The sequence below is a fragment of the Podarcis erhardii genome (assembly GCF_964252035.2).
Source record: "Podarcis erhardii genome assembly, chromosome: 14".
In the NCBI taxonomy this organism is placed as follows: domain Eukaryota; kingdom Metazoa; phylum Chordata; class Lepidosauria; order Squamata; family Lacertidae; genus Podarcis; species Podarcis erhardii.
The window spans coordinates 38812270-38831680 of record NC_138503.1 but is presented as its reverse complement, the minus strand read 5'-3'; the positions used below and the strand labels follow the sequence as shown (position 1 = coordinate 38831680).

Sequence of the window (19411 nt, the reverse complement as noted above, 5' to 3'; positions counted from 1 at the left end):
TACTATACATGGTTGACTTGCATGCTGTATATTAAGACCAGTAAATTGTACTATGTAAGGGATTATCTGGAAATATTTCAGCCCTGACCAACTGTCCAGGGCTAACTCTTTAGTGTAAGATTTAAAAACAGATGAAAAAATACAGATTCATGCAACCTGTGACTAGGTTGCAAACCTAAATTAAAAAAAAAAAAATCTATGCAGAACTGGTACACAAAATAACTTCCACTTAAAAGTATGCTTTATCTTCCATAAATAAATTCATTCAATAAAGTTATTATCTCTGTTTCCATCCAAAAGACCAAAAAAAATTCCAGTGCACACATGATTGCTTCAACCACTACAATGTGGGGGCCACGCAATGGGAATATATATATATATGCTGAGCATGGCCCACAATGCAGTGAACAGGGAAATGCATGATTACACAAAATCCCAGCATGCTCACTTGAGCTCCCATGTGTATAATCAGTCTGGATTAGGGCAAGGGTATCTAAAATTAATAATATCCCATAGCATATCAATGCATAAATGACTTCAAAGCATTGTTAAAGGAATAGGGGGGGACCTTCCTATTCTAAAAGAGTGTCACTAGTCAGTTTGATGGAATTTTTGTACTGCAACTGACACTGTAATGTGCAGATAGAATTAAGACTTTGTTGACCAAGTTACAATAAAAGATAACTTTCCTATTTAGAGCTAATTGTTAATTATTTTGAATAAGGTGGTTTCTCAGTGCATGGACAAGTTTTTCTTACATGTTCTAATAATATTTTAAGGAATAAGGTCCTTTTTATAAAGGTGCCTCCCTCCAGTTTTCAATTTATCTTTTCAAAACAAGAAAATTCACTGAAATAACACAAACAGAATAATTTGCTAAAGCATCCTGCACATTGGCAAATGGAGTTATCCCTCCGTTAATGGAAAAGCTGGTATTTAGCAGAAACTCTGTGACTGTCTGCTTATTGTAAGAAGAGTGTCAATATTTCAGCAAGTCTTAAGCTTTCCCCACACAATGCAATTAGTTTCTGTATGAAAAACATACTTTAAGCAAGAACATTAAAACACACTTCAATAAAATAAAATGAAAAACTTAATATTTTTCCTGTGAAAAAGTAGAAGAGGATTCAATTACTTACATGGATGATGCTAAACTCTCAGAGCATGCAAAATCTGTGAGGCAAAAAAGTGTGGAGAGCAGAAATAATCGAACCCAAAGAACTTCAAATGGAGGTAGATTCATCACAATCCAAGAAAATACCAAGATGGTGTAATTTCCAAAAATGATCACCCATTCAAAAGGGCTTCCCCAGAACCTTTAACAATACAAGGAAACAACAATCTTGTCTCTTCACTCACAGAAATCTGCTCTCATGAAAAAGGGCATTTGTAGATGAGCCAATCAAGTGTTCACTCAAGTTTGTGAGCCCTGAGACCGTCAGCTTATTCAGATAAACTTTATTTAACTCTTTAGTTTCTGTGCAAAGAAACTAAGGACTCATAGGAGGAATATAAAACACAGCAAAAAGCTGAAACACTAATAGAAGATTTCCTTAAGAGCTCTATATTCTTCTGCATCATCTTCCCAAATTTAATACATTTTTGTAACCAAATTTGTAACCAAAGCTAACAGAAGTGTGCAAGCTCAACATGTTTTTATGCTTTAGATTACGAGTTGCTCAAAACAGGACAAAAGCTTTCATAGACTACACTCCATCAGATGCATGAAGTTTTGTCCTCTTGTTGTGAGTGAGTAGTTGTTTTAAGTTGGCACTCTGAAAGCTCTGTACTGGCTTACAGACAAGACAGCCTCCCAATCTAAAACAACTACTCACCATTCAGAACAGGATACACAACAAGGATATGGTCAGAGCGACCAGAGCCAGATTTCAACTCTGTCTGCATATCTATTTTCAGCAATATCGAAAGCAACACGATGGCCAGATCGATGCGTTATTTCTTCAACCAATCTTTTTTCAAATTGATATAATATATATGAATATACAATTATGAGTACTGTTCCAGAGTATTTTTCATTCTCATGTATACTATATCAATTTGAAAAAAGATTGGTTAGTGAAGAAATTACACATCTTTCTACTTACGAGTGTTTGTTGAACTAATTGGCTGATGAAGAACTGAACAAAACAGTAGTTGCTACCTGGAGACACTGTTCAGCAGAGTTCAGAGTTGGACATCAGAACTGGACATTTGCTAATTACCGTATATGAAGCTTTATAAGCTTGCTCTCCACCGGGTAAAGTCTGGCACCGTGACTTATTCAAGGACTTTCAGAGACTTCAGTTTGATAGTTTTGATGTTTTGCATTACGGTATTCCATAAAGTTTTCTATACTGTAATTGTTTCTGGCCATCGTGTTGCTTTTGATATTGCTGAGTCACATTTTGTAACACAGGGGTTTGTTTGTTTACTGCATATCTATTTTGGCAGCACTATTACAGGACGTAATAACATTAATAACATTATCCACAACAGCAGAATTGATCCATCTGCTCATCTTCCAATATTATGTATGTATGCCATCGTCTACCAACAATGCCCTTTTCTGCGTTCTGCACTGAACAAAAACAAAAACATTTCTTACCGGCAATCCTAAAAATGCCTACACAAAAGTAAGTCTTATTAAGTAAAATGGTACTTACACCTGTGTACCTGTGTATAGGATTGCAGCCTCAAACCCTAATTATTGCATTGCAAATAGATCAGAAGTGAATTCATGATTTTTTTAATCATTCCTCCTGTGTTAACTGTTTTAGAATTGCTTTTCTTTCAAATGTAGCAACCTACACAACTGACTGAAAGTTTTCCATGGCTTAGAAAGTATGATGTTAAATAAGAACTTTCAGTAGAGTGTGCTGCTTTGAACATTGCCACCCAGCTTCAAAATGTGTATACAACAGCCTAACTGCCATGGAGTACAGCAGGGATGTCCAACTCCCAGGAAACTGTGATCTACTCCCGGATAAAAAAGACTAGCAGTGATCTACCCATCGGGGGGCCCCTAAGTTGTGGACCTTTTTTAGGGGGGGCAAGTCAAAGTTGTTGAGTTGTTTTTTTTTGGAGGGTGCCAAAGTTATTGACCATTTTTTAGGGAAACAGCAAATACTTCTGCCGATGGGGGGGCGTGGCATTAATCAATAAACAAGAAGTAATCCCGCCAGCAGTAACTCCCTCTTCCGTTCTTGAAATAGTGTGGGAATACACAAAAGAGCGAGGGGGTGGGGCCGGATGTTCCTCTCCCCCCACAGAGGAAAATGAGCCCGCGATCGACTAATATCAACCGGGGGTCGACCTGTCAATCGTGGCTGACCAGTTAGACATCCCTGGAGTAGAGCAATAGCCTCCCATCACTACCTTCTGAAATAGGTCACTGAGGAAGGACCAGGACCACTGGATTCCATCGTTAATGATCCCAACAGCTACTTCAGAAGAATACCATGGCCAACAATAACAAAAGAAACTGAAAGATCATGAAAAATAACTGGGTCACACTCCATCAGTCCTTCTACGACTCCCATCATAGATTACCGTACTCATCAAGACAATCAAGATTGTTTCAGTGTTGAACCCAGGCCTGAAACTAGATAGCAGTGAATTCAAATTATTGATGTCATGCTACCTGCTGAAGCACTTTGTCTAGGAAAAAGATGTTTGCAATTGCACAGGTAGTTATTGCAATCCTCAAGAGTGCAAGGATGGTTTCTTTAGAACAACTGTAATCTAATTACAACCAAGGGAGCTGTTGGCACTGTGGTCTAAATCACTGAGCCTCTTGGGCTTGCTGATCGGAAGTACAGTTATTGCTGCTGTCCCCCTCCTTTGTCAGACAATCTCATGCTTTCCATGGGAGGTCAGCAATGACCTGCTGGTGCTGACTGTGGAAATCACACAATATTGATTCCCCCGGGCACACACACTTATGTAGTTGCTATCTAATAATAAAAGGGTGCATTCCCCAGCACTAGGAAAAGTATACAAGGTGGCTACTCACTCTAGCACACACACAGCACACACACACACACACACACAAACACACACACTGCACACATAAAAACCACATGCACACAAGCACCTCCCTCACACACATGCACTCATATACTTAATCTATGCACAGTCACACATGTCTTGTCCCCCCCCGCCCAAATGTATCTCTCACAGAGAATATAATTGAGCACCCCACCACTCACACATTCAGTAAAGCCCCTCCAAGGATGACCAAAGTGCCTGCCATTTCAATAAAAAAGTGACTTAAAATAACAAGAACCACCAACCCAGTTGTTGTCTATCCCTGCATTCAAATAAATGTGAACTAATAGCATTTGTATGCCACTTGGGTAAGATAAGGAGGAGGAAGAAAGGGAACAGCTAGGTGCTTTTAATAAACATGTGGACGTGCTCTTAAAAAAAATGGCTCAACAGCCAGAGAAAATGTACTTATGTCTACTAAGGATGTAGGAGGATATCCTGTTCTTGTATTAGTCTGATCACTAGAACACTACAAACCAGGAGTATCAAGAGTTCAAAAGTTGTAGCATTTTGTTTTGTAAAGAAAGCAATCATTCCTGTAACAACTAATTGCTTCAAAGTTTTTATACACTTACTACAGCTTTGAACTATGTAGCAAGAGAAGCAAACATGTGGATTTAATTGCTGAACAACTGTCTTTCGCAGTTTGAAGAAATTAATGCAATTATAAAACTAATTTGTTACAAGAAGTCGAGTAGGATTTCATACAGACCAGTGTTTCACAATGGTATGTTGGCATGGTACCGTAAACATGGTAAACAGGAAGGTGACATAGAAGCCTTCCCAAAAATGTCTGATCTAATGAGAGTCTCTTCAGATGAACAACTACAACTGACCCTTTGAAGTATGTTTTGAAGCACTGCACCAAATGAAGAAGGCTGTAATCAAACATACATTTAGTATTCATTTGATAACTAACATTTCAATGTTTTTATACAAGTCAATAAGAAGTATTTCAGTTGATTTCAGTAGCTGCCAGATAAGATCCCAGATTATGGACACCATATCAGAATCATTAAAATTGTGACTAGATTTTCTTCTGGAAGACTAAACATGATACTAACGTACCAAGTAAACACGGAGTGGTATTTAATGAAGTTGTACTTTTAAATTAACGGACCTAAATTAGCTATGTTCATTAATTTCAATGGGGCTGCTCTGAGTAAAATTTATCACTCACGGTTTTTTGTTTATTTAAAAAAACAAGCTTATGAAAGGCATGTTAGATAAATTTATTTCATGTTAAAGAGAATATATTTGCCTGGCATGAAGCAATCCCATTTGGACTGTAATGATGGTGGTAAGCAAACACAATGATCTGGTTCACAAATCATATTGCTTTATTTATTGATTGAAATATTTATATACCGCTAATCATTGGAAACATCAGAGCAGTTTACAATAGTTATATGCAAAATCATACAATATAAAAATTAAGGTGCTAAAATAAATAAAAAATAGCTAACTGTTATGCAAATATGCATTCTTAATTTCCTGCATAAACTGGAGAAGTAGAAAAGTTTTTAGCAGGCATTTAAAGGTTGAAACAGAAGAGCCTGATGAATTCCACAGGACTGGGCCAATAACACTAAAGGTTTGTTAAATGAGCCTGACAAACATAGGGAATGACCAACGGCGCTCCTGTAGATGATCTCAGTGATCGAGCTGGAATATAAGGGTTAGGGCAATTACCAGGGTACCCTCAACCTACATTGCACAGGGCTTTGTAAATCAATACGACCTTGAACCTGGCTCAGTAGCAGACATGCAGCCAGTGCAGATGTCATAACAATGGTGTGTCACAGTCACAGTCTGTGGCCAGGGAAGCAGTTTGGTCATTGCCTTCTGCACATGCTGAAGCTTCCAAACCAGAACCAAGGACAATCCCACATACTGCAGTCATTTGGTCTTAAGACAAACTATGGATTAATGTCAACAAGCAGCATGCTTGTTTTGAGCATGCTGCTCAAAGGCCCTTCACTATTTCTTCCCAACATCTGCTGCGCCATCAACAAAATAAGCCACATAAATAATCTCTTTAACATCACATTTCCCACAGATTTACAAATAGTTTGCATTCACACCATCCAATTCTAGCCTCAAGAAACATCAGGGCTAGGGGAAACAACCACTAAAAATCTTAAGAAAGGCTCTATAGGAAATGATGCATCCTCTGTTATCTCAACTAAGCCAGTCTGCCTAGAACTTTGGGAGCATGGCTAGCCTCAATTTCAAGTATCAGTTACATGAGAAATGAAAACAGGAACATATGTGGACAATTTTATTGCCTCATTAAACATGACGTAAATGCACAAACAAGTATTTAATACTGCTTGGACCTTATCTTATGGGATCCATTCTCCCTCTCCTCATAATGTCAAGCTGAACAAGCCTTTTGGTGGTTGTTTTTCAAACTGACAGAAAACCAAAAACACAGATTAAGGAATGGGTAGCTCAGATAAAAGAAGTGGTTCAGCATGCCTCCATGAGACTGATCATTTCATTTTTTTCTTGAGAAAGCTATAAAACAAGGCTGGATAACCTTTTTTTTTGGCCCAAGGGCTGCATTTACTGTTGGCCAAACCTCCAAAAGATTGGTGTGGTCACATCCACTCTTTCACACACAAACAGACCACAAACACTGGTCTGAGGCCCTTCTAACCCCTGGATCCAGCGAATGTTAAAGTACAAGCCAGGTTAACTTCCTGGTGAGGTGATCACCATTAAGGGGAACAAATTAAGTGGATCAGTGTGAGATGGCAAATAGGTGGGGCACCCTCCCTCAACTCATGGATAGTTAGAAGGACAAAGCCAAAGTTGAGAGAGAGTGAAGTGGTGTTAGGTAGAAGAAAAGCAGCAAGCTGAGGAGAGAGAGGGAGCAATGCTTGATTTCTGTTTTGAATCTAAGGCTGTGGCTATGGGAGAAGCAAGGCCCTCTTGGGGTGCTGATGCTGTGAACCCCTCCTTCATAGGCTCAGCTTGTGTATATGTGTAAATAAACAATATATCATAAAAATACCACAGTCTCTGCTATGCATCATTCTGAATGAAAAATGAAAGCCTTGGCTATTGCCTAGAGCCTCTGGAATCTCACATCACTCAGAGATTGGGGTGGTGTGCAACAATAATATAAAAGGTTAAAAGCAAAATCCTTATAAATGTCAGCTTGAAGTAAAGCAAATTGGATAGATGATTGCTACTACTACTACTACTATTATTATTATTATTATTATTATTATTATTATTATTATTATCTGCCCTTTTCCCTGACAGAGACTCTACAGCTAAACACATAGGGTGGGGAAGCAATAATTAAAAAACAATAAAACATTAATAGAATATATGATCTATTAAAACACAGAACTAAAGTACACATCATGTTAAAATGTACAATCACAGTTTTAACAAATCAGTTTTCTTTTTTAAATAGCAGCTGCCTGTGCCCCCAAAACTGCAGTCCTAATTAAAAATATCAATATCAAACCCTCCAAGTTGCAATTTGCCCCGGGAAAAAGGGACATTTGGTTTTCTCTGGGGGACTCAATTAAACCCTCTCCCCAATGCTCTGTTGTTCGAATCCTAATTGGGCCCTCCCCATGGCTGCTTTAAAATCAAAGAACAGATGCCTTAAATGCGAACATTCAGTAAAGTGAGGAGTTGGGCTCCCAGTAACCAATCCCTTAGATGTGTTTGTGGCAATTTTTCCTCATAAGAATATATTTCACATATATAGCTTTTTATCAGCTACCAATCTGAGCCTTGAAATGCATGAATGTGAAACAGGAAGTGGAAAGGTGGACACTCTTTCCCAGTTCCTCTTTCAGCTGTATGTGGTGTTGGCGTAATAGTGTTGCTGTGTTTCGTTTTCAATGAACTTTTTGTAATCTCTTGCACTGTGTGGTTTCCAAGTCTTAGATCAGCACATCAGCAGCTGAACAGACAGCGAAGCACCTGATATGGTATGAGAAAAAGGGGAGAGATTTGAGACTGGGAATGAGAGAGGAAAACAGACTGTGCAATGTGGAGAAGACATGGTGCTACAAGAGTTGGGAGAAATAAAGTACCAGAGAAACAGAGAGAAGGAAACACACACAATCTAGTAAAATGGATCCACTTGAAATTGTAATGGGCTACCTGTCCCAGGCAGACAGACACACCCTTCTATCAAGTCACATATCCCATCTGTCTCCACTGATTGAACCATAAAAATCAAAGATCTGGCCCTTTCTACTACTGCCTTGGTGCAAAAACATGGATGTGAGGCACAGTTCCTTATGGATTCTCGTAATTGTTTACAAACTATGCCCTAAAATCATGCGTCAAATCATAAGTCACCTCTAAGTGCATAGATATAACTGATTGACATCCTATGTAAAAATGAACCATGATGAGGATCCATGCCTTGAATCAGTGTTTTTGTCCCAGTCACCATATCTATGATTTTTTACTTTGCAGTCTGCCAATGTAAGCTTTAATTTAATGGTTGCTGCTATAGGACCCTGTGTAACATCATGCAAATTCAAGAGGATTCATTTTAACATGGGCATAGCCAGGAGGGGCAGAGGGGGCAGCTGCCCCACCTAAATCAAGTAAATAAATAGAAATCCTTAACTAACTGGCCAATTGCATCACAGATATCTCAGTTCTGCCCCCCAACATAAAGCCTGCCCCCCATAAAATAAATCTTGGCTACACCTATGCATTTTAACACTATTGAAGCTGTATTTTACCCCAAACCCTTGAAAAAGGAAACTGTATGTGTTTTCTCTCTCTCTCTTTGTAACTTTTGGGGGGGGGGAGGGATGAAGAAAGAAAAGCAAGAAATTTGAAATGTGCTCATGGAAAGAAAAGGATTGGCAACGCTTACAGTAACCCACTCTTTGAAAATTATTCCACCAATATCTTTTCCTAATGACAGGTCATTTTTAGAACATCAATAGCATACAACACTGCTAAGGGTAATTTCACTGAAACTAGAAAATTATCAACATTCATCTAGAAAGAACCACTACACTTAGCATTTTGCCGCATAAAGATAATTTTTTTAAAAAAACTAGTTTTAAAAAGTAGACATTACATTAATTACCAGCAAAATACTTCATTATCAACAAGAAATGTCTGGAAGTAAAACAACACCATGGACTCTTTTTGTACTCCTTCTTAAAAATAAGAATCAGTAAACAATATTTTTCATCATACTTAGTCACCAGACACATCTCCCATCTTAATTGCATCATTCTGTCACTGAGAAAGGGGGAAATGGCTTTAATAAATCTTACTGAAAAGGACAGGGATTTTGTTCAAAAGTTTACCAAATGGAATGAATCTGCAGAAATCACTTCAAGTAGCTTGTGAAAATGTCAGAAGAGACTCAACTTCAGAGGTCAGCTCTCTAGAGACTACTGAGTCTTGGCCTGTGGGCTTTTCACATGAAAATTGTTCCTTGCAGACACTGACTGATGCCCAGGGAATGTTAGGATTGTGGGAACTGGCAGTACTAGTAACAATGACAGACTGAACGGGAAACCAGTATATACAAAGTCTCTCTTCGCATTTCTTATAGCATAAGAGATGCCATCCCTTAGATAACATGTACATTCTCACCAAGGGTCAAAATTATTTCACACATCACATTATTCCCCCCCCCCCCAGCCCTACTCAAGTCTTTTTCAAAACATCAGGCACTGAGCTGCTAGGATAGCATAGACAGAGTTGTGAAAAGGAATTCTTAAAATCCACTGAAGTTACAGGAGATAACCCTGGATCATGCTGTGTAACCAGTAAATCTGAATCAGTGTCATATTTAGTTGATGCTTAAATTAGAGAAAACCAATGTTCTGTCAGGGCTACATTCGGAAACCCACAAGTCTGTGCACAGCTGTCTAGTGTAATAAGCCCATGTAGGCTACATGCGCCTCTTTAAGCAATAATACTGGGATGAAGAAACTGTGGCCCTCAAAACGTGCTTGGACTTCAACTCCTACCAGCACTAGCTAACATGGTAAATTATCATGGATGATAGGATTACAATCCAACAATATCTGCAAGGCCATGGGTTCTTCATTTCTTCAAAAAATGGTTACTGAGTACTGGTCATTGGCTTTCTTTACTATGAAGAACTAAAAATGCTTCGTGTTCACTTTGGGCAACAATACTTGTTTGGCTTTAAATACTAAATAAAGAAACTCATGTGCAGTCTTCAAACCAACGAAAAGCTGCCTTCCTGCACACTTCCCAAATGCTAGCATATGTAAAACACTGACCACGTTAATCTGGTGTAGGTAGCATTTGAAACCAATCTCAAGAGTACAATTTCATTATTGTGGAATTGGGGAGCTGGAGGTGTCACTCCTTTCAACCTTAAGATGACATGTACTAGGAACACAATGGGCTGAAAGAAATGAGCCAAAACTTTAAGGAATCGTATGACAGGCTTGCCCAACATGATATATGGAAGTCATTCAGGATCATATATATTTTGCCCATTTAGAGTCTCTGCCTGGATGAAATTGTGTCTTAACCTGCTAACTTGAGTTTAAAAAAATGTTTTCAAAAAGGAAAGCTGGAGGTTTACAGGACTTTGAAGAAAATCTGTAGGCTATACAAAGTATCTCTAACATTGGATTTAAGTTGCCAGTCCTAAACTTAGGGGAAAGGACTTTCAAGAATCAAAATCCAAGATATGTACCAAAAGCCTTTTGATGAACATGTTTAAAGGTATTACATTTTGGGAATGTTGATCTTATCTACTTGCTGTGTACAACAAACAGTTCAGAGGACAGAAAATTTCCTGCAGTCTCCTAGTCCACATTAGATCCCAGACTGAGAAGACAGCCGAACCCCTTATATGTGTTTTTATGATGGAATCAAAAAAGCTGTTCATGGTTGTACCCATGACCCACTGAACTCTATTAGACATGATGTACGATGTTATTTTTAAACTCCAGATGTACTGGTAAAACAGCAACAGAGTATTTTTTTTTTTGTCTGACTGTACTCACGACTATTTAAAAGTGTGATGAATTCATTTTTAAAAAGAAACAAAACAAACAAAGTGGGGGAGATTTCCCCCTGCAAAAAAATCTCATAACAAATTTCTCAGAAAATCTTATTCCCTCCACCTAATCCAAGAAACCTATTACAGCTTTAGCAGGTTAATTCCCTTTTCACCCGCTCCAGTTTTCTCCCCCTCAGCTGGCACCTCACCATACCATATGCCCTGAGAACTTTAATGTCCTTATTCTCCTATGTTTAAAAAGCAAACCATCAAGATCTTCCTTTGAAGTTAATATCAAACCTGACTGTCCATTATCTTGCCCCTCAAAAAACATCCTCAAGTATCAAAACTGCAGTGAGAATGCCCATCACCTCCATGAGACAATAGCAATGGATTTCTGCCAGTTGTTACCATAGTACTGTTAAGGCACAAGGAGAGTTCTTGTCAGAACAGATCCACAACGAAATAGGAAAATGAAGATAAAAGAACTGAGTACTGAATGTACAAATCAACCTTTTAAAAAAAAATATAAAGCTAGAAACTACCAGTTTGACTCGCATATGATCAAATGAAATAAAGCACTGCACATAGTCACACTCGCCAACTTTCTGAAGGTGTCTTCTTTCAGAAAAAGTTTACTCTTAATATGAGCTGCAGAATCAAGTCACAACACGTAGAGGTTGAATAATTTGTTTCAGGCTGCAAAGGAAACTACAATAAATACCTGTCCAAATTCTAGGTTGAAAAGAGTGCTGGAAGTGCTGGAAGAAATCCAGTCTGTTCAGAATAAATCACCAATAAGATGCTATAAAATCTAAGCACTCATTTTCAAGTTGTGAATCAACTTGGTAGCATTTCTTGTACAAACCCACTGTGCTACCTTCCTTATGCTGAAGAGCCAAAGCCAAGAAAATTAGATACATGCACAGCATGATCCTACACTTGTTTTCTCAGAAGTAAGTCCCACTCTATTCAGCCAGACTTTCTTTTTAATAGAGCTTTTCAAGACTACAGCCTTATTTATGCTGCTCTTAGGTCTGGTGCATCCAATGCTAAGTATTTATGCATAAGCATAGCAAGGCTTAAGTTTGAACAGACAAGGGTAGCTAAAGATATCTGATTCAGAGAAGATGCTTCCATGCGCAGGACAGGAATACAAATGCTGCCTACCAGCACTGCATTACTGCCAATAGAATGTGCATTTGGATCTGCTCTCATGCTCTAATCTCCTTCTCTTTTCCACATAAGGATCTTTTCATCACAAAACTTGACATTCTGAAATTCTACATATGTAGAATTAAAATTAATAGACATAACTTAGGTCCATTGATTTCAATGGGTCAACTCTAAGTAGGAATAACACTGGATACAACTCTAACATTTTCTGATTATATGAAGAACCAATTTCTCATAAAATTGATACAGTTAGAGCACAGTGAGGTATCATTATGAGAAAAACTATGCTGGATTAAAGAGTGTTAACTTTTCTTCATGGTTCTGTTTACCCCTCTATAAAAAGGTGCAACTTGTCAAGGGATTGTTAAAGAATTTGCTTCATACCTTACAAAACTTAATTTTCAAGATGGCTCAACCAGCCATTAAAACCACCTCAAAATTAAAAAGAAGAAACAGTGATCAATGGTAAAACCTCACCTAACAATCACAAGTAAACATCCTCAACCCCCCCCAAAATAGCAGCATTAAAGAGATTAATAATTAAAAGCATTAAAAAGTCCAGACAATAAAAATACCTCCCGCAAGAACCTAATCAAATCCTATAGCAGAGCATTCCTGAAGAAGATATTTAGGAATCCACCTCACTTTTTGACAGCAGAGGGCCTCTGATAACTATTGGTTGCATCCAACACTGCGCTCCTCTCACACAACACAACATTGCCCTCTCTCCCCTTCTACCCCCTCAAAATCTAGAGGGAATCCTCTGGAGCAGATTTCAGGAGGGGCTTGCAGGAAGGGAAGAGGAAGTCCCATTGGATACAACTCAATCCTTCTAACTGAGCAAGTTTGTGCGAATGGTTCCTTTGCTTTAAAAACTTGGGTCCCAAAAGGTATACAACTTTAGATGTTAAAGGTTAAGACCAGCACTTTAAATTAAACAGATCAGAAGCCAGTAAGGTGGTTTCAACACTGGTCAGCTACGTTCTGACTGATCAGTTCCAGTCAATAATCAGCCAAACCAACAGACATTTATGAGTAAGCTTTAGAGGAATACCTACATAAAATGCATTGCTGAAATCTGGATGTTACGAGGAAATGGGAAACAGTGGTGTTGACAACTGTATTGTTATTCTTGTACACTGCTTCTGCTTCAGATGGTAGGATTTGCTATTGCTCTTTACTTGACACTTTCTAACCCTGTTCCAAAAATTGTCCTCAGTTGCCTCCATGTTAAGTTATTATAGAAATTTTAAAAGACAGTAGAATTGTTTGCTGTTAGGAGTGCACAAATTATAGCCAGGTATCTCTTTAAGGTAAACCCAAATGCCTCAGAACACAGCTGCAAGTACATAGGAAACAACTGTACAGGGAACAAGCAGCAGATGACCACATACAAATGTAAGCTTTGCTAAACAAATGCAAAGAATGAAGACCACACCAAATGGAAACATGTTTCAGTTTTAGAACAGACATGCCCTGATTAAAATCTCCTGTCTCTTAGCCAAAAGAAACAGAAAAGGAAGAGATGAAACTAGCAACCACTAAGTTCCATAAATGCCCAACAAAGTAAATGTAAAACTGATAACTCCAGAACTAGATATTAATATTTTTGGAAGTACTCAGCATTCATCAGATGTGCTGAATACATTAGGCAAGCACTGAATGAACACCTGGTATTTCAAGCAGGGAAACATGTATAAATGTTTATGATAGAGTATATGACATATTTTGCAACATTATTGGACAACATTCAGATATTCATTTTTTCAGTGGGTGTAAAATCACAGAACGCTTAAATAAAAAAGTAACAATTCGGTTTTGTTTAATAGCTTTACCAAATATCTGTCATATTTTGTACTCACCATTCTTCCTTTCATTGAGGGGAGGCAAACATTGGATGGGTTGCAAGGAGAGTTCCTGAAATTCATGAGCAACTGCCTCACTGTGTGGACTAGGTGCTAGGCGTGGTAATAATCCTGAATCATCTTCTGGCTCTACTATTCCCAAGTGTTCCATTGTGTTCAAACAGCTGGAAATATTGACAACAGAGGATGGTTTAGTGCCAACAAGTTGTGAAAATGGATCAAAAGTAATCACAAGCAGATATTCAATACAGTGGTGCCCCGCAAGACGAACGCCTCGCAAGACGAAAAACCCGCTAGACGAAAGGGTTTTCCGTTTTTCGAGGCGCTTCGCAAAACGAATTTCCCTATGGGCTTCCTTCGCAAGACGAAAACCCATAGGGAAATCTCCGGGACAGCGGGGAAGCGCAGCGCGTCTTCCCCACTGTCCTCGGACCTCCTCCGAAGGCTGGCGGTGGGGCGGAGAGACCTTCTCCCCACCGCCAGCCTTCGGAAGGCTGCTCGCGCCAGCCTTCGGATGGCTGTCCTGAAGACTTGCGGTGGGAGGAGGGTTTTCCTTCCCACCGCCAACATTCAGAATGCTGTTCTGAATGTTGGCGGTGGGGAGGAAAAACCCTCCTCCCACCGCAAGCCCCGGGAACAGAAGAGAAGCGCTGCGCGCCTTCCCCTCTGTTCCCGTACCTGTCCGAAGGCTGGCGGTGGGGCGGAGAGACCTCCTCCCGCCGCCAGCCTTCGGAAGGCTGCTCCGAAGGCTGGCGGCAGGAGGAGGACTCTCCGCCCCACCGCCAGCCTTCGGAAGGCTGCTCCGAAGGCTGGCGGCGGGAGGAGGACTCTCCGCCCCACCGCCAGCCTTCGGAAGGCTGTCCTGAAGACTTGCAGTGGGAGGAGGGTTTTCCTTCCCACCGCCAACATTCGGAAGGCTGTTCTGAATGTTGGCGGTGGGGAGGAAAAACCCTCCTCCCACCGCAAGCCCCGGGAACAGAAGAGAAGCGCTGCGCACCTTCCCCTCTGTTCCCGTACCTGTCCTGAAGGCTTGCGGTGGGGAGAAAAGCCCTTCTCCGCACCGCCAGCCTGGCAAGCGGTCTCCATAGGAACGCATTAATTGATTTTCAATGCATTCCTATGGGAAACCGTGCTTCGCAAGACGAAAAACTCGTTAGACGAAAAAACTTGCGGAACGAATTAATTTCGTCTTGCGAGGCACCACTGTAACTACACCCAGATCCACAAGTTATTCTTACCTTCAAAGCCTACTATCATCATGGCCCCTTTATCTCTCTCCTCCTATGGATACCTATCTTTGCCCACTCATAGCTCCTTCCAAAAGTCTTCTGTTCCCTCAGATAACTCTGTTCATTCTCCTTTGATGCCCCCTATGCCCAAAACAGTATGCTAGAACACCTATGTGTTGCACCAGAAGCGATTTAGTCATGCTGGCCACATGACCCAGAAAGCTGTCTGTGGACAAATGCCAGCTCCCTCTGCCTGAAGCGAGATGAGCGCAGCACCCCATTGTCACCTTTGACTGGACTTAACCGTCCAGGGGTCCTTTACCTTACCTTTACCTACTTCAGAACCCTTTGCAAAACCTTCTTTTATCTTGAAGCCTTTGGGCCCAGCCCCCTAGTTCCCAAAATCTATTGAAACTACGCTTAAGGTAAAAGAAATAAATGCAAAACTTCCCATTTCCCCTGGATATTTCCCCTCACAGGGAGGAACTGATGCAAGGAAACTGGAAATTGCAATCAGGTAAAATATTAAGTTCCCCCCTTCCCATTCCTCACCATTTCTCCACTTTCAATCTTAAAAAATGTCATGAGGTTCAGTTTGTATATGCAGTTTGGCTCTCAATAAAACAATAAAGCAAAATATGTATTCACATAGCAAGTTAAGAACAGCCCAACTGAGTACCATTTTTCACAGACACCATAATCTGTATCTGAAGAAGTGTGCATGCACACAAAAGCTTATGCCAAGAACAAACTTAGTTGGTCTCTAAGGTGCTACTGGACTATACACACACACACACACAGAGAGAGAGAGAGAGAGAGAGAGAGACTGACTGCGTCAGACCAACATGGCCACCTATCTGAATCTAGAACCATAATCTGAGTAATTTTTTTATGGTGTCAAAGGAAGCCCAGGTGATTTTAAATACCTTTCTCCATGGGGACCACATAAGAACTAATGTTAATTATGTATACAGGTGATTGCAAATGACTGAACAGAAAAGGGACTCTTCTTGGCTACTGCTGGTAGACGCCTTGATGAAAATGTCAGCGCAAAACACTACTGCTATGAAAGAGTAAACTCCATACTAGGGATTCATAGCAAAGGGATTGAAAATAAAACCACCAATATTATAATACTGTTATACAAACCTGTAGTTATTAAAGCATGAGCAAATATATACATTTCTTGTCTTTTTAATAGACACAAAGGCAAATATAATAATCAAATATTGGGGTTTGTTTTACAAACTGTCTCCATACAACCCTTGATATCCATACAACTCTTAACAGCTGTCCAGCTAAAGTAAGGAGCTACTAATATTAACAGCATATTATTATTATTATTTTTAAAAAAGCTTTCTGATTCCCAAGTGGAATATTCTGGCTACATATTCTCTTTCATAACCTCCCATCAAGTTAAGAGTGAGCCCTTTAAAGTTCTTACATAATTTCTCAAAACTCCCATTAATAGGAGCTAAAGTAAAATGCTTATGATAAGATTCTGTGGGTGTATCATTTGCAAAGCTTTTATCTTTGTATGTCTATGACTCATCTCTCATCTTGAAGCATTTTTTATTGTCCAGCCTTGCTTGCCTTCTATTCCACAGTCAAATGTTCTTTCTGTCCTAGCCAAGGTCACTAATGAGTGCCAGTAAAATTCATATATACTACTGTGGCCTTGATTTGACAAGAAACACCACTGTAAAAGCAGTGTAAAATTTGTGTAGTGGCCATTCTTTAACTCGGGAAGATTCATTAGGATGTGTCAACACTGTTTGCCACCAGGTGGGCTGAGGATGGCTGCGAGGGGTGGGCACTGTGTCACCCCCATTACCTAGTGAGATTTGGATTTATTGTTGCTAACCACCACCATTTGCAAGGGTATGGAAATTATATAAGTAGTCCACTCCTGGAGATCTCTTTCTTAATGTCATGTTCTTTCTTAATGTCAATTTCACATCAGGACAACTCTAACTGATGCAGTAAAAAGTGCATTGCGTTTCCCCTTCTATTTCTCACAGACCATTTAATTTCTAACAGCATCCCCTATATTAGCTCTTAGTCCAAGCCTGAATACTGTAATTCCCCATTTTAATTTTACAATCTATACTCTCTGTCACCTGGCCCGTTCCCCACAAGTTTGACACTTTTTTACAGCTTCAGGTAGCTCTTTGCCATGTAATATTCAGTTTTGTCTCCCTAAGTTCTTAGCAATTCCAATCTATTTCAGATGGGAATGTGGGACTTTAAACTCAGATCTAACTGTTGCTGAGATCTTTGTTTCATTGTCCATGTTTTCTTTCAGTTCAAGCATCAGCTGATAAGCTGATTTATTAGCAGATAAAACCAGGAGCTAGAAAATTATGTGTTCATCTTGCTGGCTATCAAGCCACTCCACTATCACCTCCCATACTCCCACAGCCAGGCTATTAAATGGAGATGCTTACTTAAAGCATGTAACTTCCCTGTTGAAAGAACTGCACTAGCTACCAATTTGTTTCCAGACCCAGTTCAAAGTGCAGGTGATTACCTTTAAAAGCCTTTACAGATTGGAAGGCTTTTCATCTGAAGCGCTGCCTTCTCAACAGTCAACTTTTAAAAAAATGTGTGGTATACATGCTTTCAACCATCTGCTCACCCATGGTGTGCTGGAGTCTCAAATCCGACAATTTAACACCAGAAGTAACATTTGATGTTTGATTCATAGGATACCAGAGTGGCACAGGGGCCACTTCCTGGTAGGTCAGATGCAGAGATATTCCAGTTAATGTTTTTTATTATAGAAGAAACACATTTTCTTCCATCACAGTGCCACTACCATCTGTGCTTTAATGTTCTCTGCTCAAGCACATGTTGAAATAAATTGGAGATTAACGTATATAGCACTGGCTAGGTCATGCTTTATATTACATTATTATTATTATTATTATTATTATTATTATTATTATTAAAGCTATAATAATTCAACTAAACAAAGCCACATACACATTGGGAGTCAAGAGCATCATTTAGCTGTAAAAGAGGTTAGGTTCTGGTGGTAGATATGAAATTCCTAGTGGTTAAAACCTCTAGGACTAACCACATGTTTGGGATCCCAACCACTAGTTTTGCCAGATGGGGAGAGAGCAAAAATGTAGAGCAGCCTTCCTTCAACTTGTTGCCCTCTATTTGTTTTGGACTACAATTCACATCATTCCTGACCATTGGCCATGCTAGGTTGGGAAATATTAGTGTAAAAGGCTGGGAAATATTAGTGTAAAAAATGTGTAAAGCACAGCTAATTCTGTAATATAAGATTTCAAATAAAGAAAATTCATAGGGAGCCCAGAATACCAGGTTAAAGAACTGAGGGGTAGGGTTGCTAAAGTACATTAATTCATGTTTCCTTAATTTATATGCTATTTTTTGGCAGCAGGAAAGCAGATTTTGGAGACTTCCTACGTTCCAGAAAATGTGCTTCTTTGTACATTCTAAACAGTCAAGTGCATCTCTAAGGTTAACTATATTTACATGTATAGAAAAAGAGAAGTGACTTTGGGGTTTAATCAAATTTACAATCATATGTAGCTGCTAACTGCTTAATAATTAGCTTTTAGAAAGCATAGCTTGTCATAACCCTGCTCCCATTTTATGACATTATACATTCCCCAAACTCCCACATGTTCATTGAAATAGATACATCATTAGGAGAATCTTTTCAGAGCAGAATTCCTATTAAAATTCTTACACGAATGTAAATTGCTTAGTGACTTCAGCACCATTTCCATCAATAAGATAAAATTCAATTTAATTGCATATGCTCATATGGAACTAAATTCCACTAAAATCAATGAGACATGTTAATAAATGTACATGAAATTAGAAGTGTACCAACAGCTTTGCTGTACCTTTGCCTCCATTTGAAATTAAACTGCAGGGAAACAATAAATTAGGACAGTTTAAAATGCCAAAAATTAATCACTTGCTAAGATGCATTTTGGAAATCCAAATTTCTTCTGACTGAAATGTCAAATTATCTGCATATAAATGAAGTTAGGCTTTATTTGCCTTTTCTATTATATTTCTTATTTTATTCATAAAGGGTTACTTATGAATTC

The 19411-nt window shown here is 39.2% G+C and overlaps 1 protein-coding gene across 6 annotated transcripts in view; it reads right to left on the bottom strand.

Moving 5' to 3' along the window:
• MRTFB (myocardin related transcription factor B) overlaps nucleotides 1-19411 on the bottom strand; it is a 99491-nt gene that overhangs the window by 52091 nt on the left and 27989 nt on the right. For 5 of the 6 annotated variants that reach the window (XM_081839569.1, XM_081839573.1, XM_081839572.1 and 2 more), the window contains one exon: nucleotides 14083-14249. In XM_081839569.1, coding sequence (XP_081695695.1) covers nucleotides 14083-14249 — 167 coding nt within the window. Of the gene's footprint in view, nucleotides 1-14082; nucleotides 14250-17844; nucleotides 17977-19411 lie in introns of those variants that run through there. The other variant, XM_081839574.1, reaches the window with a different exon arrangement.